The 19,166-nt window shown below is 41.2% G+C and overlaps 1 protein-coding gene across 1 annotated transcript in view; it reads left to right on the forward strand.

Annotated features, from left to right (window-relative positions):
* Positions 1 to 5,036: 5,036 nt before the first annotated feature.
* PTPN1 (protein tyrosine phosphatase non-receptor type 1) overlaps positions 5,037 to 19,166 on the forward strand; it is an 80,122-nt gene continuing 65,992 nt past the window's right edge. Inside the window, exon 1 of the mRNA XM_054980288.1 lies at positions 5,037 to 5,236. Coding sequence (XP_054836263.1) covers positions 5,174 to 5,236 — 63 coding nt within the window. The 5' untranslated portion in view covers positions 5,037 to 5,173. The remainder of the gene's footprint in view (positions 5,237 to 19,166) is intronic.

The following is a 19,166-nucleotide window of genomic DNA, read 5'->3' on the forward strand; positions in this document are numbered from 1 at the left end:
TGTCTATTGAAACCAGAGCCCAGCAGGATATGTTCCACTAGGCCTGTAAAACAGAGATGTTCCGCCAGGTTTATGGTTAAGCCTGGGCTGGGCCTGTACCGGCCATGAAGGGGAGGGAGTGGATGAATGATTTAAATTCATTAGATGTTTTACCACCACCCTGTTTTTAACTGTTTAACTGCACCCAGAAACTACACCAGTAATGCCTACCGGGTTTATCCAAGTGAAGTTAAGCTAATAGCTATATTGTGGTTGCTGCCATCTTGATATTTATTTCTATTATGTTAATTGACTAAGATTTTTAAATGTTTTTTTGAATTTATGAATTTTATGGATTATGGTAATTGTTATTGTGTTTTAAATGATGTAATCTGTCCTGAGCCCACTTGCGGTGAGGGCAGAATAGAAATCCAACAGAATAAATAAATATTAAGTAAATAAAACATTCTTAGGCATGTAAGCAACAGTTCCCAGGAGGTTGGCGAGGGGACATAACTCAGAAGTAATTTGATAGTTCCCTAACGGGAATGGCTGCTGAACAATATGTGAGGGTTAGACCAGGTGACGAAACTGCATAACTGCAAAGTTATGCATAGCTGCAAAGTTACGCAGATCTTTCTTATACAGATTATGTATTTTCATTTCTTTTCTTTGAATCGTAACACAGAAAGTTTCTCGATCCTTTTGGTCTGTGCTAGAACCTAAGAGGATGACAGGACAGATTTCTCGCCAAAGCATGAATTTTTCATACTCTCATCAGAAGAAGTGAGCTGTGACTCACGAAAGCTCATACCCTACCACAAATTTTGTTAGTCTTACAGGTGCTACTGGACTCTTGCTCTTTCCATACTGTAGTTTTTGGTTCAAAGAAAGACAGTTTCCCTTTTCTTTTCTTTTTTTAAACTTCCTGTCTTTGCTAAGCTCTAAGGGAACCTAATTTCTCTGTGCTTCCAGATCTGAAATCACGTACATCTAAGTCCTTTCTCATCTGTCCTTTAGCATGAAAAGAGGGAGGGAAAGCAGGTTGACAAGCTTCCTTTCTTCCCAGATTGGATGATGGATGGGAAGCAAAGCAGTGCAATCGTAAATTGAGTCACAGCCTTCTAAGTCCATTACTTCAATGAACTTAGATAGGTGTCACTCATCTTAAGTCTGTGCTGTAAGATACACGTCATTTCATATTTTCTACTAGTTACATGGCTTGCCTGCTAAAGGTATTGGTTTTAACCCTTAAACCTCTAAATCCTATATGGTGCAGTTTTTATAATGCTTGTTTTAGTTGTTACAGGTAAAGGTAGTCCCCTGTGCAAGCACCGAGTCATTACTAACCCATGACGGGGGATGTCGCATCACGATGTTTTCTTGGCAGACTTTTTACAGGGTGATTTGCCATTGCCTTCTCTAGTTATCTACACTTTACCCCCAGGAAACTGGGTACTCATTTTACCGACCTCGAAAGGACGGAAGGCTGAGTCAACCTTGAGCCGGCAACCTGAACCCGGTTTCCACCAGGATTGAACTCAGGTCATGAGCAGAGCTTGGGCTGCAGTACTGCAGCTTACCATTCTGCACCGTGGGGCTCTTCTTTGTTTTAGCTTTTAGCTGCCTTTTAGTGGCCATGATGGAGCAGAAAGGCAGAGTACAAATTATGTAAATGAAAATAAAGAAATAAATGACCTGGATCCAGGATCCCTTGGAGCCATATTCTTCAATCTGTTCACATCAAAGGCCCACTTTTAACTACCATCTGCAGCACGAGACCAGAGAGTCCACTTCCTGCTTGAGTCTCTAGCAGTGCAATCCTAAGCAGTTACAGCCCATTGACTTCAATGGGCTTAGAAGGCTCTAGCTCTGCTTAGGATGGCACTGTAGGCTGGTCAGGTGAATGGGTGGAATGACCATAGCTTAAGCCTTGCAAGAACAGAGTTCTTACACGTTTTAATAATTTCTCAGAAGAGGGACTTTTGACAGATATATGCAACTTCATATGCTGGGCGAAAAAAGCCACTCCTCATAACATTTCCTCTTCTGCACAACTACTAGAAGTACAGGAAGCCTGTCCTGCTTTGCAGTTTGTGTCATCTCTTATCTTTCTCTTTTAAAAAGAACTTAAAAGAAAATTGCAGTCATGCCATTGCTGCAATCCACCTGAAGTCAGAGGGCATTCTTCCCCAACTGAAGACTTAAATCGGACAGCCTCCCCCCAATATCTGAGAGATCACCTTTCCTCACATAACCCCCCTCCATGTGATATCAATAAAACACTTCAATAACCAGGAGCAATGGGGCCTTTGAACAAGTCAAGCTGAGCAGTCCCTGCTATGCTAGAAGCAAGCACTGCAGAGTCACTCAGCACAGGGGGCATTATTTTACCCACTGCATCAGACAGGAAGTAGCCAGAGGAGACAGTTGGTGAGCTGACAGAAACTGCCGCGGCTGGTGAGGGCTCTGGGTCAAGGGGACTAAGGCTTCAGCAGAGTAGTTGGGAATTGGTTCTGCTTGCTTCTGGCCACCAGTGGCCCTCTAGGGCCCACCAGATTTCTCTGTAAGTTAAATGGCCAGCTCACCCTGCCAATCACCATATGAGACAAGGCTGCTCAGTAAAGACAGAGCTTTCTTGTCTATGGCGTCCGTTCCATAGAATTCACTCCTCAGGTAAGCCTGCCAAACTTATTCCCCTGGAACTTTTAGGAAACTAGTAAAAAAAGTTTTATAGGGCTGGTTGCTTTTCTAGCCTTCTGCTTTTAATCAAGTTGAAAGAAGCATTTTAAATGTACTGCAACAATCTGAATCTTTATTATTGTAGTTATTAGTACCTAAATTACTGGGGGGGGAGACACCTAAGTATGTGGGATGTATATTTAAAAGCAAGATCAAGTTAAAAAAAAGGACACCCCCCCAAACCAGTATGTTATGTTTGTACCTTGATTCTGACCCTTCCCTTGAGCAAGATTTCCAGGTTGAGATTTTTAAAGGGCGCCACCCCCACCCCCTGCACACACGCAGTAACTTCGCACTAGCGATTTGTCATTTATTTTAGAACACCCCTTTGTCTGATATGTGGTGTAAATTCTTTGCCGCCTTACTGAAAAATGCGCACATAGACCACTGATTATGGAGGGAGGGAAACAATAAGCGTGTTCCTCTTAATATATGGGCACAATGATTATCTTTCTGTTGTTCCTCAGCACACCGCAGCTGTCTCAGGTGGTAGACACTGGACGCTACTAACTAAAGCGCAATTTTATTTATGTATCTGGGTGCCAGTAAAGGGCAAAGCGTCATTCTGTTTTATTTACCACTGTGTTTCAAAAGCATTTCCACGTACGTGCTATCACACTATGTACTCTAAAATGTTAATGATTCCAAGCTACAAAACTGATTTACGAAAAATAAACTAAAAAGCCACAACAAACCCTTACAATAACATTGCACTTAGTATAGCATCTTTCAGTTGATACACTACAACCCATCTTCGGCATTACTTTAGTTAAATTTAAAAAAAAAAACTCATTGAATCACTGGGAACCATTTGGGGTTTTATAAGCAACTTCACTCTGCCAAGGATGCCAGGTATCCACCGCTGAGATTTACACTCTGCTTAATCTGCTCTCCAGCCTATCACTGCAAATAATAAACCCAACATGAGGTGGTTTTTTTAAAAATGTTTCTAGCCTAACCTTTCCGATGCTGTACTAGCTTTCCACTTACAGGGAATTATTAATGTAAGATAATTTTTTTAACAAAAATAGATACTCCCTCACCTGTAATCTGAAGCAAGACAGTCCATTCTACTGCCTCAGCACCTGGCCACCTCATTCTGCCTCGTATCTTGACCAGGACAAAGGACAAAACCTAGAGACTGCAGGCATCCCAAAGCACAATCCAAAGGCCATGTAATACGTTTTATCAGAAGCAAGGATTTTTTTTTCTCTACTCTTTACATCCTGCCTTTCCTCTCAACGGAGACCCAAAGTGGCTTATTTCATTTTCCCCTCCTCCATTTGGTCCTCACAACAAATCTCTTTTGTCGGTTAGATTGTGCGAGTGGCCCAAGGTCACCCAGCAAAATCTCTGGGCAGAGTAGGGATTTAAATCTGGGGTTTCCAAGATCCTTGTCCAACACTCTAACCACTACCCACACTAGGATACACATTAAATTTTTGTGTTATTTGTGCATGTTTTCTTGTCGTATTGGCTGGTCCTAACAAAAAATATGTGACTTTTGTTTATGAAACAATCACTTTTGTGTCTATAAAGAAACTTGGCATGATCCCTCCTACAACTACTAACTCTGAGGTGGGAAATTCCAGATTTGGTGGTAGAACCCAGGGAGGAAGAGATTTGGGGACAGGGGAGGACCTCAGCAGGGTATAATGCCATACAGCCCACCTTTTCTCAGATGCAATTTCAGATCTCCAATCACCACCTGCGCCTAAAGGGTGGCAACTCTAATTCCTTCCCCCTCAGATCTGCTAACAAGACTACAAATGCCAAGAATAAGGCCAATGCGTTGCTGTTAACTTGGGATTACCGACCTCCAGGTGGTGGCTGGACATCTCCCAGGTGGTCAACTGCCCACAGAGATCAGTTCCCCTGGACAAAATGGCTGCTTTGGAAGGTGGACTCTTGTGGCATTATACCCTGCTGAGGTCCCTCTCCTCTCCAAACTCTATCCTCTCCAGGCTCCACTGCCCAAATCTCCAGAAATTTCCCAACCTGGAGCTAGCAACCCTAGGGAGGAGAGAGGAGAAGCGCACTCCGCACATGCTCAGAGGAGCTCTCGCGCTCAGTCATGTCCAAAGCACCTACACGCGCCCCTCCTCTCTTCCCTCGGGCGTTTGGCCGCCCCCTGCTCGGAGAAGAAGCCTTGCTCCGCCCGCCGCGGCGTTCCGCTCCTCTGTCCCCTCACGGCGGAGGCCAGCCTTCCCCTTCTGCCTCCGCTCGGGGGCCGTCCCGGAAGGCGTGTGGGCCGGGCTGGCTGCGTCGCTTCCCGTGGGCCGGAGTCGGGAAAGAGAAGGGAGGCGAGAGGAAAGGGGAGGCGCCGTCGGTGCTCGGAGTAGGCAGCCGGAGCCGCGGCGGCGCTCCTGAGGAAGCAGCGCCGGGACTCGCCGTGGCCGAGGACGGGGACAGCGACCGCGGCGGCCAGGCCCGGCCTTGGGCCCCGCGCGCCATGGAGATAGAGAAGGAGTTCCACCGGCTCGACCAGGCCGACAGCTGGGCCGCCATCTACCAGGTGAGCGGGGAAGGAAGCCGAGGCGGCGGCCGGGGAGGCGAGCGAACGAGCCTCAGGGGCGGCCGGCTGCTTCTCCCATTGTCCGGCCTTAGTTTCTGCCGCCTCGCCTCGGGCGGCCCCCGCTTCGCCCTCTCGCCACAGCGGCGGGGGGAGGGGGGGTGGACAAGCGCTGGGCTCGGTTCTCTTTGTGCTTCGCCCCATCTCAGAGGCAGCTTCAGCCTGCTGTGGGTGGAAGGAAGGAGACCCTCTGTGGTTCCCTTTTCTTCCTCTTGTATACAAAGCTGCCTGTTCCCGGCTTGGCATGCATGTGCTTTCGGTTTGGAGAGGATGTACCGTGTTAAAAATAACGTGCTTAAAAAGAATCCAAACAGGAAAGATGCCCTATTTATTGGGTCCCCCCGCCACCGCATGTCTATTATTATTGCTATTGTTGTTATTATTCCCTGCCTTGTGCTACGTCTTGGGAAGCAGCCCTATAATACAGAGGATGGGGTACCTCTGTTCATATTTTACTTTGAAAATAAATGGAGAAATGTGGGGTTTCAATCCTGTTTTTGCCCCTATCTTTGTGTAATGTCGTTTAGGAATGACCCAGTGTGCTTGCAAGGGGGGGAGAGGGGAGAACATGTGTACACTGTACAGAGATTGGACTGTATGCACATTTGCTGTAATCTCTACAGGGCTCTTCTTGTTTCCTCATGATCCACTCTTCTGGTTGAAATTGTTTCAGTTCCCCAGACTTTTCCTTTATAGGGGAATCCTAGCAATAGCTGGAGCTTGAATAGCCCCCCCCCCCATCACCTCTCATCTTTATGTGCAGTTTGCTTGGGGTAACTCCTCTTTTAGTGCTTCCTTAATTAACGGCTTTCTTTACAGAGCCCTTGAGCAAGTGTATAATGATCAATGTAGTTATCCCTTCATTCTGCTTAGGGAAACAATAATCCCCCTAATAATCCCTTTCTGGCTCTTTTTTTCCCCTGCTGGCTGTAGGCAAGATAGAGCTCATCATTTGGCCTGTTCCTGTACTATGCCTTTCTCTGATGAAAAATATTTTCTGTGTCTCTTCTACAGCCGATTCTTTAACCTTCCCCAACTGTTAAAGAGATCTCTTTGGGATTGCTAGATGTTATTTTCAAGTATTTCAATCCCGCAAACATCTTTATGCAGTATCTTCCTACCTTAATAGGCATCCTTTTTTCTCTAGGGAATAGAAAAATACAACCTGACATCTGAATAATCTTAATTTCTTATGGGTGTATATATAATGCTGCAGTTGGATTTTATTTTCAGTAGGAGTTCAGTGGATAATTATAACTTTGAGTTTCTTTTTAAAGACATTGTTTCCCAGAAGATAACAGTGTTGGAGAAAGAGGCACTTTTTCTTTGCTTGTATTTTTAATAAGCTTCCTGGGTTGTTTTCCCCTCAGAATATGCTACATGTGGTAGAAGATAGCATACAGGAACATGTATCTAGTGTGATACACAGAAATAGGTGGGCTGGTTATAAGGTTTGATTTTATATCTTTTAGCATTGTGACCTGCATTAATGTTCTGCTGCCTCAGGGGTTTTTTTGTGAATAGACAATATTGTAGGGTGAGGGGCAGGGTTGGTACTTTCCCCAATCCTCTAATGGTCTCTTTTGGCTTGAAGTTTCGTAAGCTCTATTTTAATGGATATTGATGGGGTTTTAGTTCATATGCTGCCAGGCTAAATCAATATTCAAGATTGGGCTTTGCTACTATTCACTCCATAGGGATGGTGAATGAATTTATCCCTTGCCATGGGGATCTTGGAGAATGGAAGAGTTGCAAAAACAATTTATTTCCTTCCAGTTATGTTATGAAGGACAGAGGAAAACCTTTTGCAAAATATGAGCTGCTTAAATAGATATGAGTTTGCTTGATTCCAATAAAGGCAGCATACAAAGTTAAACACTGTTTTCAATGGGCTAGGTAGCCTAATAATATAGGATTGGATTGCATAAGTGTGGAAGTGGGGACTGGCTCGATAGGGACGGTTCGGCACCCACCCATCTTTTTTCTGGCTTTTAACTACCTCAGAATTTTGTGTTACGGGTGTTTTTTAAAAATCTGTCGTGGAAACAGATTGTTCAAGAAAAAATACTCCGTGTGGCTTTGCATAATATATTATACTGGAGTGGCTAAATGTATAGTAGTAATGTTCAGATGGTATATCATGTAAGCAAAAGTACGGGGATTACATAAAGGTGGTTGGTTGCCCTTGGGTAGTTCTATTCCATGTGCTTTGCATAATATAACTCATTAGTGTTCTCTGTGAGATCTTATATTGTTAAAGGCTCAGTAGGTGTTCTTAGGAAAAATTAATTCTCTTTAAAATGTATATATTTTCTAAAATTACAGCCTCTGTTTCGGCTCGGCACAGCACAGATGTCTTTTGGCATTAAATGCCTGGGTGTTTTAGTAAACATGTACCTGAGAAATATTTTAACTCTCACCATTTCCAGAAGTGACAGACCATAGCTTAGCTTCACAGTGTTACCCCCCCACCACCACCAACACCTCCCCACCCCTATTAATCTTGGCTAGAGTTGTCTAGTACTTATTTTGAATCCAAGATTAATTAACAAACATCAGGACTGGATGTGTTTAAATTTTATCTAGGCCTCTAATTGGGCTGTGTACAGGTTATACGCATTGTATTGGATTTATTCTGTGCTTGGGACAGCTACCTCTGCCCTTTCCCCTCCCTGAGCTTCTCTCATCCAGCCAGCTTTTTGTTTCCCCTCTACTGCTTCTCAAAAACTGCTTCATTTGCAAAGTGTTTCTTTGGTCACCATAGCTTCCTTTTCTGTGTCCTTCCCAGCAATTGGTCATCTTTCACTTTTTCTCATCAAGCCCTATCAATTTTGTCCTGCCTGTGTTAAGATGTTCCAGATGGATTTTTCCAGCTTCCAGTGTTATAATCTGTGTGAATCCCCATGCTGATCTTTACTTGTTCAAACATGGCAGTATGAAAACTTGTGTGATGCCATTCTTAAAAAAAGAACTGTTACACAAAAAATCTGCTTTAATATCTCTTTTCCTCCGTTTCTGGTTTTCTGTTAAAGCATAAACCTGCACTCGAGGGAAGCTGCCATCTGGATAAGCTTTTTATCCAATCTGTAAGTGATCTTGACAGGAATTGTTCCACTGTCATTGAACATCTCCTACTGTACTGTTGGCACTAAATAAATATTAATGATAAGTAGAAGGTTCATTTTCTAATGTAATTTATGTGATCTGAGAGATTGGCTTCATTATAATTATTTTTCCATTGCCATAAAATTGAACAAAAATTGCATCCTATGGACAAGTTCTACATGTGCTAGTTAGTCTCTGCTATGAAGTGTGCTGCTTCTTGTGCAAGCGCTCACTCAAGGGAAAGTGTGCTGAATGACAGATTCTAGTGCTGATGGAACTTGTTCTTAGGATGCAATCCATGTATCTTCAGTCAGTTTTCTCTTCATACAGAAACCTCATTGTGTAAACATTACATCTGTAGAGATGTGCAAAATATTTGTTGTTCTCTGCTGTATGCAAGATACAGTGACGTTTTCTGGTAATTTTTTGCTTTGCTGTTGGAAATAATTACAGACCTGACACTGATCTCCAGAATTAGAGGCCAATAATAATTGCTGCACAGCAAGGAATGGAGTGTAGGCCTTACAGCCTTGCAGAAAATCAAGTGGAGCTTTTCATGGTTAGGTAGTCATATCATTGGGGGTCCTTGAGTGTGCCCACGTACCCTTTAATTTTACACTCAAGCAGGGAGTGCTTAAAGTAGACTTGCAAGCAAGTCCACAAAAGCTTCAAGCCTACACAAACTTTACTAGCTTGTCTTCCCACACGTATCTGTCAGTGATGTATGGCACCTCAAGGGTTAGTAAAGAACAAATTGTCTTACAATTTACAAAAGCTTTTTTGTCTTGTTGCCTGTTGGTAATTCTTACTTGTCCTAAGACAGAAGATAAGCAGCTCCTTACAAGTTTGTGGTAAAGATTCCAGCTGCCTTTGGTGAGGCCATCACTTTCCCATCATGCCAGGATCCAGCTGAGCCTCCCTCCAGCTTTCAACTGCCCTTGATTTTGCCTTAGAAAGAGAATGAGAGGCGCTGCTTCCCACGTGCCTGGGTTCAGCTTAGCTGAGACCTCTCTGTTACAGAACATTTGAATTTGGTTTTAATGGCCTTTCTGTTTTCTTTTAATTCCTAAGAACTACTGTCACAGTTAGTTTTGATGAAAAAGCAGAATAAAAATATAAATAAAGGCAAACTGTATTTGTCTATGTGGGTGTCTCACGTGGCCATTTCCATTAAGGGCATTGGAGGCAGCCAGTCTGCAATATCCAACTCTTGGTTGGCAGAGATGACACCAACATTTTATGACCGTCTCATATTTTATTTTATGTATATCCCAGCTTTAGCCACTCGTACTGTGGGGTTGCTTGTGATAAACTGAAGAGTTTTTATTTCTTCCCAGTTCCAACATACACAAACTACACTTTACCAATAACAGCAGTAATTCTGTAAAACAATGAAAATTGAGTACTTTGAGGAGCTTTGTAAAAGACAAAAAAAAGAAACCTTTGAAAAGGATAACATATTCATGTTGTGTTCCTGTTACACAGTGTGACAGGAATGAATATGACATAGAGTACTCAGTGGAAGTACTTTGGCATTTGGGTGCCAGATGGTTTGCCACAAATTCTCCAGGGCATAAGCATTTGGGAAGGATGCCCAGGACAGAAGCAAAGAAGACAATCTGTTTTCCAGACTGTACCAGTGTCTTAGAAAATATTTTAGTGTACCACTCTTCTTGAGGCAACCAGGATCTTGTTCTTGGAAACTCTGGATTAGGTAGTAAACTTGTGTCTTGACTTTCATATGCTGGAATGTTCCCTCATGGGGGGTGGGACTTTCAGAATTTTAGCATGTCAGAGTGAAGGCTAGCCTAGCACCTTTCTCTCTAATAGTTTAGTTTTTTGGTGTGCAGTAAGGATAAAACACAGATTAAATGAGAACACTGGTTATGTGACATATTTGCAAGCAATAGTAATAGACCATGCAGACTAGAAAAATCAGTGTCTCAGGTGGATGATTGACATGTTCAGTACATAAATATCTTCACCATTTCATTAGGAATGAAGAAAATTCACTCAAGATAGAAGGGTATTGAGCAATATCCGGGAGACGGGAAGTTTAAGGTTTGGCCTGGCCTTTTATGTAGGTATTTAAATAGTTTTAGCCTGCTTTTGTCTTGATAAAAACAGGAAATAGGATATGAAGACAATTTCCAGCATAGTAGCAGATAGAGTGGTGAAAGATTTCTGATACTCCTAAGAGGAAATATTGGGGTGTGTATATACATATATATATAAAAAAAATAAAGGCAGGAGATTTGTGATATGTGTGCAACCAGCCAGCAATCATTTTGTCTCTTAAGTGTCTTAAGATAATTTTGAATGAACAAGTCCTATGGAATGTTCAGTTTAGTAATATTGTTGCGAGTTTTAATCATTACCTTAAAAAATTTATTTTAAAAAAAAACTAGTACTGATCTCTACAGGGTGTTATGTAAGAGTTCTCAGATGTGAAAAGCATGTCTGGCACCTTTTAATGTTGGCAGACTTGATTACAGTTTTAAAATGCTGCCTGATTCTATGCTAACTTTTTTTTTCTTGATACTGTTGTTGAAGTATACCAAAACCCCATGACAGTTTAGGACGAAATAAAGTGTAGTTTACTCTTCTGATGTAGATCTGACAGCTATTCTTACATGACTTAATCATACATGGAAGGATCCATAATAGTAAGAGCAGGACTTTTTGAAAATAAGAGTTTGAATTCTGTAGAAGATTAAAGGCACAAATTGTACTACTGTAATTTTGTTTCCCATGGCCACAATTTTCTACTGGCCTACAGTGCTGGGCCCTGGAATGGGTATATTTTTTCAATTGGAACCTACCATTTTACTAAATGTATTATTTGGAAACTTGTATCTGTGTGAAAATCTAGTGAAGGAAAGGGAGGTTTGGGACCCATTGATTTTGATCAAAACCCTCTAATCTGCCTGTAACTTTTCCAGCATGTTAATTTTAATGGGTTCTTATTTTTAAAATGAATTCATCATTTTTGCTCAAAGCTAGGATGACTCATCCTCTCCAAACTGAAATGCCACATGCAAATTTGTTCCTCAATACACCAAAATGTTGAGAAGTATATAAACCCAGTACTGTGGCCAAATCCTTCTAGGATGATAAAAACTTCCTGAATTGTATAATAAAAATACCTTCTTCCTTTCTGGCATCTCTAACTGAGAAGTATGCATTTCTGCACAGTGTGCATGTTCTGTTTGCATTGTTTGTTAAATGCCTTTGGGTCAGTTCTGTAAAGTCCTCAGCTTGTATGTCCTGTAATAATTAAGCTGTATCTAAATTTGATTAGCAAGATTTGAGTCCTTGTTGGTCTTTAAAGTGTTACTGTGTCTTGGCTATTTTGATTGAAAAGTATACCACTACAGTAAATAATCATTTATATGTAGCCTGTATGGACTTACACTCTGCATTTGATAGCATATCTAGAACTAGACTATGGCAGAAGCTAAAGGAAACTATGATCAGCGGGCGCTTGCTATGGCTATTGACTAGATTGTATTGTGACACAGAAGTGAAAATCAAATATATCCCTGAAGGCCAGACTACAGATCCTATTCCAGCCTCTAAAGGTGTCCAACAAGGTTTTCTTTTATTCCCCTACTTATTCAGTCTTTACATCAATGATTAAATCGTTAAAGCAGTTTCAGGACCTACCCACCATGCACCAACCCTCAACAATCAAGATCTCTCAATCCTAATTTATGCTGATGTTACTGCTCTACTTTCTCGCACATCGATAGGATTGAAACGCATGCTGGCTAGCTTTTACTCCTACTGTACTGATGAAGGCTTAACTATAAATGCTGAAAAATGCAAAGTAGTTGTCTTTGCAAGAGGATGCTGCCTGAAGAAAAAGGATTGGAGGATGGCAGATACCAACACTGAACAAGTAAAAACATTTAGATATTTAGGCATTACATTCTCCCAAGACCTATCTTGGAAAAATCAGTTCCAATCCATCTCCTACAAGATAAAACCATATTTAAATGCCTTGACACGTTTCTTTCACACAGAAGGAGGGAAATATTATCCAGCAGCTATAAAGACCTTTTGGGGTAAAATTAATCAAATGATACTTTATGGTGCTGGAGTGTGGGCTGAAGGTATATCTGAGACTATTGATTCCTTTTTATTAAAATTCCTGAGAAAAATAACCAGGTTACCAAAGTGTGTATCCAGTATAGCTATCCGTCAAGAATTTGCAAAACTACTTTTTAGATTAAGAGAAGATCCCTTCCAGAGTAAATGGAAGAGGCTGGTTAACCAGAGACTGGAACAATTAGACTTTACTCCACCAGCCAATCCCAGGCCTGATTTGGGCAGAGCCCAGGAGCGCTGCTGCGGGGGGGGGGGGGGGCTGGAGTGCTCCTGCACCCTGCAGCCTCCTGATTGAGCCCCGATTTGGGCTGAACTGGGCCACTGTGGAGCCCAGGAGCGCTGCTGGGGGGGGGGCAGAAAGGGCGCAGGAGCCCTCCTGCAGCTGCCTGATTCAGCCCCGATTTCGGCCAAATCAGGCAGCTGTATAGCTCGGGAGCGCTGCCTGGGGGGGGGCAGAAAGGGCCCTGGAGTGCTCCTGCGCCCCCTCCCCTGTGGCAGATTGAGGCTTGAGGGGGAAGACTTGGGAGGCGGAGCACAGGCAAGCCATGCATACCCCATGTCGGCCTGACCCAATCGGAACTAAGGAGGGCAGAAACGACCTGCAGGCCTTTCTGAGGCCCAGAGGCTTGCCGGGACTGCGCCTGTGACGATGAGTCGTCGGAAATACGCTTACAGAATTATGTAGTAGGATTGTGTAAGCTATTAGGTCTGTGGTATGGTGATAATACTGTGTAATTTAAGAATTGAAGATAGGATTGAAATCCTGCAGTCCATCTAGTCCTGCTGTCTCTTTCTGAGTGGATGTTTTGGGAAGCTCCCAAGCAGGAGGTGGAAGCTATAGACCTCCCCTGTTGCCCATCCTCCAGCATCTGGAATGCTTCTGAATGTTGATATCCCAGTTAGCTATTGGTAAACCCATGAATTTGTCCTAATCTTTTTTTAAAAGCTACTTCAGCTAATAGCCATTGCCAGGAGTTTGAGTTTGCATTTGTGTACAGAAATACTTTCTCTTGTCTATCATAAACATACAATTTGATTTCATTGTCTCACTCCAGCTTCTAAGATTGAGAAAGAAAGAAAAAAATCCCGCTCTGTTCATAATTTTGATCTTATTCTTTTTTCAAAAATGACAACATTCCAAGCTTCTTAGCGTTTTCTAGCAGAGAAATGCTCCAGTTCTTTGATCTCTCATGGTATCTTTTTTGAGATGTGATGGTGGACAATGTTATTCCAAATGTGTATTGTAGTAGAATTTTTTAAATGATAACCTTATTATACTTTACATTTGAATCCCTTTCCTGTAATTTTTAAACACTGAATTTGCTTGTTGCAGAGACTCTGAAGTAGTTAGGCTTGGGGAGCACAGCTGGCTCACATTCATCCGGTGAAGTTTATTGATGAGCAAGATATGCTTAGCTTAGTTGCTTGCAATTTAAAATTCTACTTTATTATGCATCTCTGGGTCCTTCTTGCCATATAACTTGTATGTGTATTGAATTTATTCAGTGCTTACTGTAATTAGCATTTGAGAAGTAGAAGGTCAATGTTTATTGTCAAGTAAATTTTGTGTTAGATTTCTGGGCGCAGACATCCGAGAGTTGTTTTTTTAAATCACAAAAACACTAGACTGAGCAAGGGAAGGGAAGAAATGTAGTTACTAAATCTGTATTCTTGTTGGCAGACTATGTACATAGTTGTAGAGTTCATTCCATTCTGGGGACTGTCACCTTCTTCTGTGAGTCTGTTATCAAATGATAAACATCTTGTTCTGTTGAATGAAGGGGTTCCATTGTCCTTCGTGCATTGGCTCTTTTTTCTACAGTAGATATGAATGACAGTGAAAAACAGCTTAATATCTGCAGAGCCTTTGAGTATTGCAAAATAATGCATGCTCAGAAATTTGCTTAGCATATACTCAGTGGTAATAACTTCAAACTTACCAAGGGTGGCATTACCAAAAATAGATCTACCTATTGGATATTTCTTTATTTTGCTTATTAAAATATTTATACCCCACTTTTCCTCTTTGGTCAGGGAGGCTTTTATATGACATGATTAGATTGTGTAGTGTTAACAGGATGCCATATATTTACCTGACTAAATGCCATTAGTAATAATCCATTGATAATTCCTGTGTTATTGAATGGTTTATTCAGAACCTTAAAATTGCTACCAGAAATAATTGAGTTGGCCTTGTAACATGACACTTTGATCAACATTTTGATTAGGATATAATTAGTTGGTTCGCACATGAAATTAGTGCCTTCCAAGGCTGACCATAAATGGGCAACAAGTTTTATTATATAGTATTTATTGATTACCTTTTGGGCTGTGTGTATTCTGTGCTCATGCTATTTAAGCACTGGATCTTGTACGAGAGGGAAGAATGCAGCATCTCAGAATATCTCTGGTTTGATTTTTCTTCCTTTTTATAATGGAAAACGAAGCTGCAAAAATAACTTTGAAAGTGCGTGGGCAATGCTCAGCCTCAGCATCACGGGAGAGTTTGGAGCAGGATTTCCAGCTGTTAATGAATGGGCCTTCAGTGTCCTGCCTAGCACTTTGCCCTACCCATAATTAGATTCTTACTTATTTAGTACACTTAGGTCATGTGTCCACCCATATGAGTTCTTAAAGCAACAGGAAGAGGTCTTTCACATCACTGACTACTTAGTTCTTTTTAGTGGAGATGTCAGAGATTGAACCTAGGGCCCTTCTGCATGCCAGGCAGATGCAGAGGCCTTCCAGAATGTCTTCAGTTTGCTCACAAATACCTGTAGGGATACTGCCAATGTCAACTCTTCGAAGAGAAATTCTACAATTTGTGGGTTATAGCTGAAAAAGTCTTCTGAGGGCCTCAGTCTAATCTCATATTCCACGGGATTACCATCCTTCAACCTCACAAGCTAGACATACAGGTGGCTGAGAGCTTTCAAGTAATCCGGACCCAATCAAGGGTTAAAGCCAGTACCTTGAATTGAGTCCAGAAACAAAGTGGAAGTGAGTGTCCTTGCAGCAGTGCTAGGTTTACACATTGGTTATGGCACATACCAGTGAGGACTATGGCAGCAGCAGTTTATACCAGTTATAGATTCTGAATGGCAATTGCACATAAAGCATCTTATAGTTATTTAGTCTGCATGTTACCAAGATGGGAACTGCTATGACTAGATCTGCTTTCTTACAATGTGGAGCCAATACTGACTATAGTCCAGAAAGCTTTGGATGTAAACCATACATGGCTACAAAGCTCACTGGGTGATTTTGGACTAGTTATATACTTTCAGCATAACCTAACACACAGGGGTTGTTAGAATAATTTGGGATAAAGCCACATGCTCTTTCAGGGAGGAATGGGGTTGCAATTAAAATACATCAAATAACAAAAGCAAAATAAATTATATAATGCAGTTGGGTTAATGTGCCTAATCTATATGTATTACTTATAACTCAGCTTTTCCTGGCACATATCTGGAGTATCTTGGCGTAAAACTTTTATTTGCTAGTACATTGTATATGCAGCTTCAAGTGCATTTCTCCTCTTAGTTATATTAAGCTTCATGTCTTCTACCAACCTTCTTTGTTGAAACAGTTGCCTGGCATTTGTAGCTATGATTAAAATATACAGGGATTTGCTGTTGCATATATACAGCAGGTGCATTGTAACATACATCAAAATGCAGAGAAAAGATTTCTCCTTTTCCTCACTCCCATTTAAAGTGTGCCTGCCTAAAGAGCACCCTTGGTAGATAGACGTTCCCCCTTGCACGCATATGCATATCTTATCTGTGGATGGGACTGTTGTATGACTTTTGGTATCTGCACAAAGAGTCGCCACTTTACTGTTAGATATGTCTGGGAATTTCAGGGTTTTTTTTAGTGTTGCTTCTAAATATAATGAATTTACTATTAAGATATCTTTCTAAATTATTTCACCTTTATCCTTATCTTAAAATACCTTGAGACAGTTGACTCTTTCAAAAGAGCCCCATAGTGAAATTGTGCACAGAAAAATATTGTGTCATTTTGTAAACTTTTAGTGGTAATAAAATAAATTAGTGGTAAACATTCTGATACTATGGCTGTTTTTCACAGCTGGCATCTTGGGTAAAAAATATCCATTTTAAATTCATATAGGAATATTTTTAAAATCAGTTTTGAATGTTACCATCACACTTAACTGTATATAACTCTGTAGGCTTCTGACTGCTCTTGTCGTATTAATAGAACTTGAATAGGTGGTAATTTGTGTCATGAAAACAGTTGTAGCTTAATCCAGTAAATAGAAAATAGTCTTTTGGGGGGCAGAGGAAGGAGATACAACAGTGGGCAGCATTTTGCTTGTTCAGCAAAAATCTCTTAAGGCTTAGTAGACTAAAGGAGAAATCCTAAGTGGTCTACCCAGAAGTAAGTCCTGCAGTAACTCTGTGTAAGATTGCACCATATTGTTTGGCTGTACCTCTGAAATGGAGGTAATTATTGAATGCGATTCATTTATGGCAATCTGTAGTGTGAATAAAAATATGAAACTCTTTTATTTTCTCACTCATGGGGCTAATTTATTTAAAGCATTTAAAGAAATATTTCCCTAGACTTGCCGAAAAATTAATTAACTTGCTTTTAACATGCCTCTTGCAGTGTTGTGTTTTTCTAGTGTCTGAAAATAAGCCATGAGTCAAGTATTTGTGACTAGTGTTCATTAAGCCTAATACTGTGCTAAACTGCTAATATAGAGTGTACTGGGCTAGGCATAACAACACTAATGGGTTTTTTAGGGCCATGGGATCCACTTTTACCAAAATGTTTTGAGTGAGCAGATACCTACTGTGTATGAGATAATGGGAAGGCTGATTTTTGTTTTTGTATTAACATTTTGAGAATGGTTTCGCCTTGGAGCTTGAAACTGTTAAATACAGCCGCGCAAATACCACCTTTCATACTTTTTTGTACTTGTGTGTGTTATGCAGTGTTGTCATATGACACTTACAAAGAACAAGTGATGTTCATTTAATGGCTAAATTGACCGTTATCTGGGTATAGATATATTTGGTTTTATCCTGAAAATGCCGCTCAGCCAGTTAAAAGCTGGTTGGCTACTTCTGGTGTTTTTGTTATTTTGTTTCAGTTTGAAACAGGCTGGCTGCTTCTCCAAGCTGTTTTTGTTTCAAAGGGCTTGAATGAGTGGGATGTGCGTTGGGGAAGATGTCTTTAAACTAATACAACCAGGAAAAAAAGCTAACAGTTGCTAGGAAAAAAGCTAGCAGTTGCTTGTTGTTTACTTGTTGCTTCTTGTGGAGGGGAATTGCTTGCTTGTTGTTTATTTACTTGTTTCAGTGTCCCTTGCTTCGATCTGGTTCTGGTGGGATTCCCTTGCTTCATTTTGGTTCTGTACTATACACTAAAATTTAATCTAAATGGGAGAAATAAATGCCATATACCTGTTGGTTCTGTTGTGCCTTATCTCTGGTTTGATGTATGTTCCCTTGCTTCAGTTTGGTTTTGTTAGTTCAGCTGAATGGGGCTTGCATTGGGTCTGGCTTTTGGCCTGGGGTTGGGAGGTTGCCCCTTTGCTTAAGATTTATTTGATCTGGAAAGCCTTGGAATGTTTTCCCCAATAGGAAAAAATGTAGAGTGGCTGGGGGCACCTTGTTCAGGGGCCCATAGCTTGGGCCCTTAGGTCCAATCTTCCTGAAACATGGGGAGTCTTTCGTAGACATGAAGGACTAGGTTCCCTGCAAATTTGGTGGAGTTGGCTTTAAAAATGCCCCTCCCAGCCCCCAGAGAGTTCCCCCCATAGGGTATAATGCCCAGATATATTTGCAGTTCTCTAAGATAAGAAAATGAAATGCAATTAGAGAATGACCTGGATATCAGGAATACCAAATATTTCTGGTATTCCTGATATCCAGATCTGAATGATACTGAATTTTTTTTTGCTGCGCACCCCTACTACCATTGGTGTGCCTGTCCTGATTTACAAACAAGGTTAGTGGGCCATTTACCATTTTGATGAGAGGCTGCATATTTGCACAAAGCTCTCCAATGAGTTCACGGCTGCTCAGGAATTTGCACCCATTGCATATTCTGTTATTTAGCTAACAATAACTTTTGATAATTTATTATATTTCTATGCCACTTTTTCATACAGCTCAAAGTAGTTTACAATTAAAAAAAATGCAAATTGTGTTTCCCCTCTTCCCGAACAAGAGGTCTTTAATGTCCTGAGAGCCTGCTGGGAGGAGCCAGGTGATGTTAAAATTGTAGCTGACTGTTAAAAAAATTTTAAATTTGGTCAGAAAAATCTCATGTTTTATGCTGAAACATTTTCCTTCAAATTACTAATTTCCTCTATTTTAGTTACTGAAGAAAGGTTACTGAGAAGTGGCTATGCTCAGTAGGTTAAACTTCCCAGTACCACCTCCAAGCTGGTGCTCATAACATTAATCCTACCTGATTGTGTAGGTGTAAAACTTCAATTATTTTCCAAATAGCTTGCAGATGCCATTCATTATAACTGATGAGAAGTGCACTATACTGTCATCCTTTACTTACAGGAATTGAATGCTGAGTAATTACCCTACACATTTGCAGTTCTCTGAGGGGCGGTGTGTGTGTGTGGGGGGGGAATCACTTAACGAGATTACACTGTGAAACCAGT

This window comes from Eublepharis macularius, chromosome 5 (genome assembly GCF_028583425.1).
Source record: "Eublepharis macularius isolate TG4126 chromosome 5, MPM_Emac_v1.0, whole genome shotgun sequence".
NCBI lineage: Eukaryota > Metazoa > Chordata > Lepidosauria > Squamata > Eublepharidae > Eublepharis > Eublepharis macularius.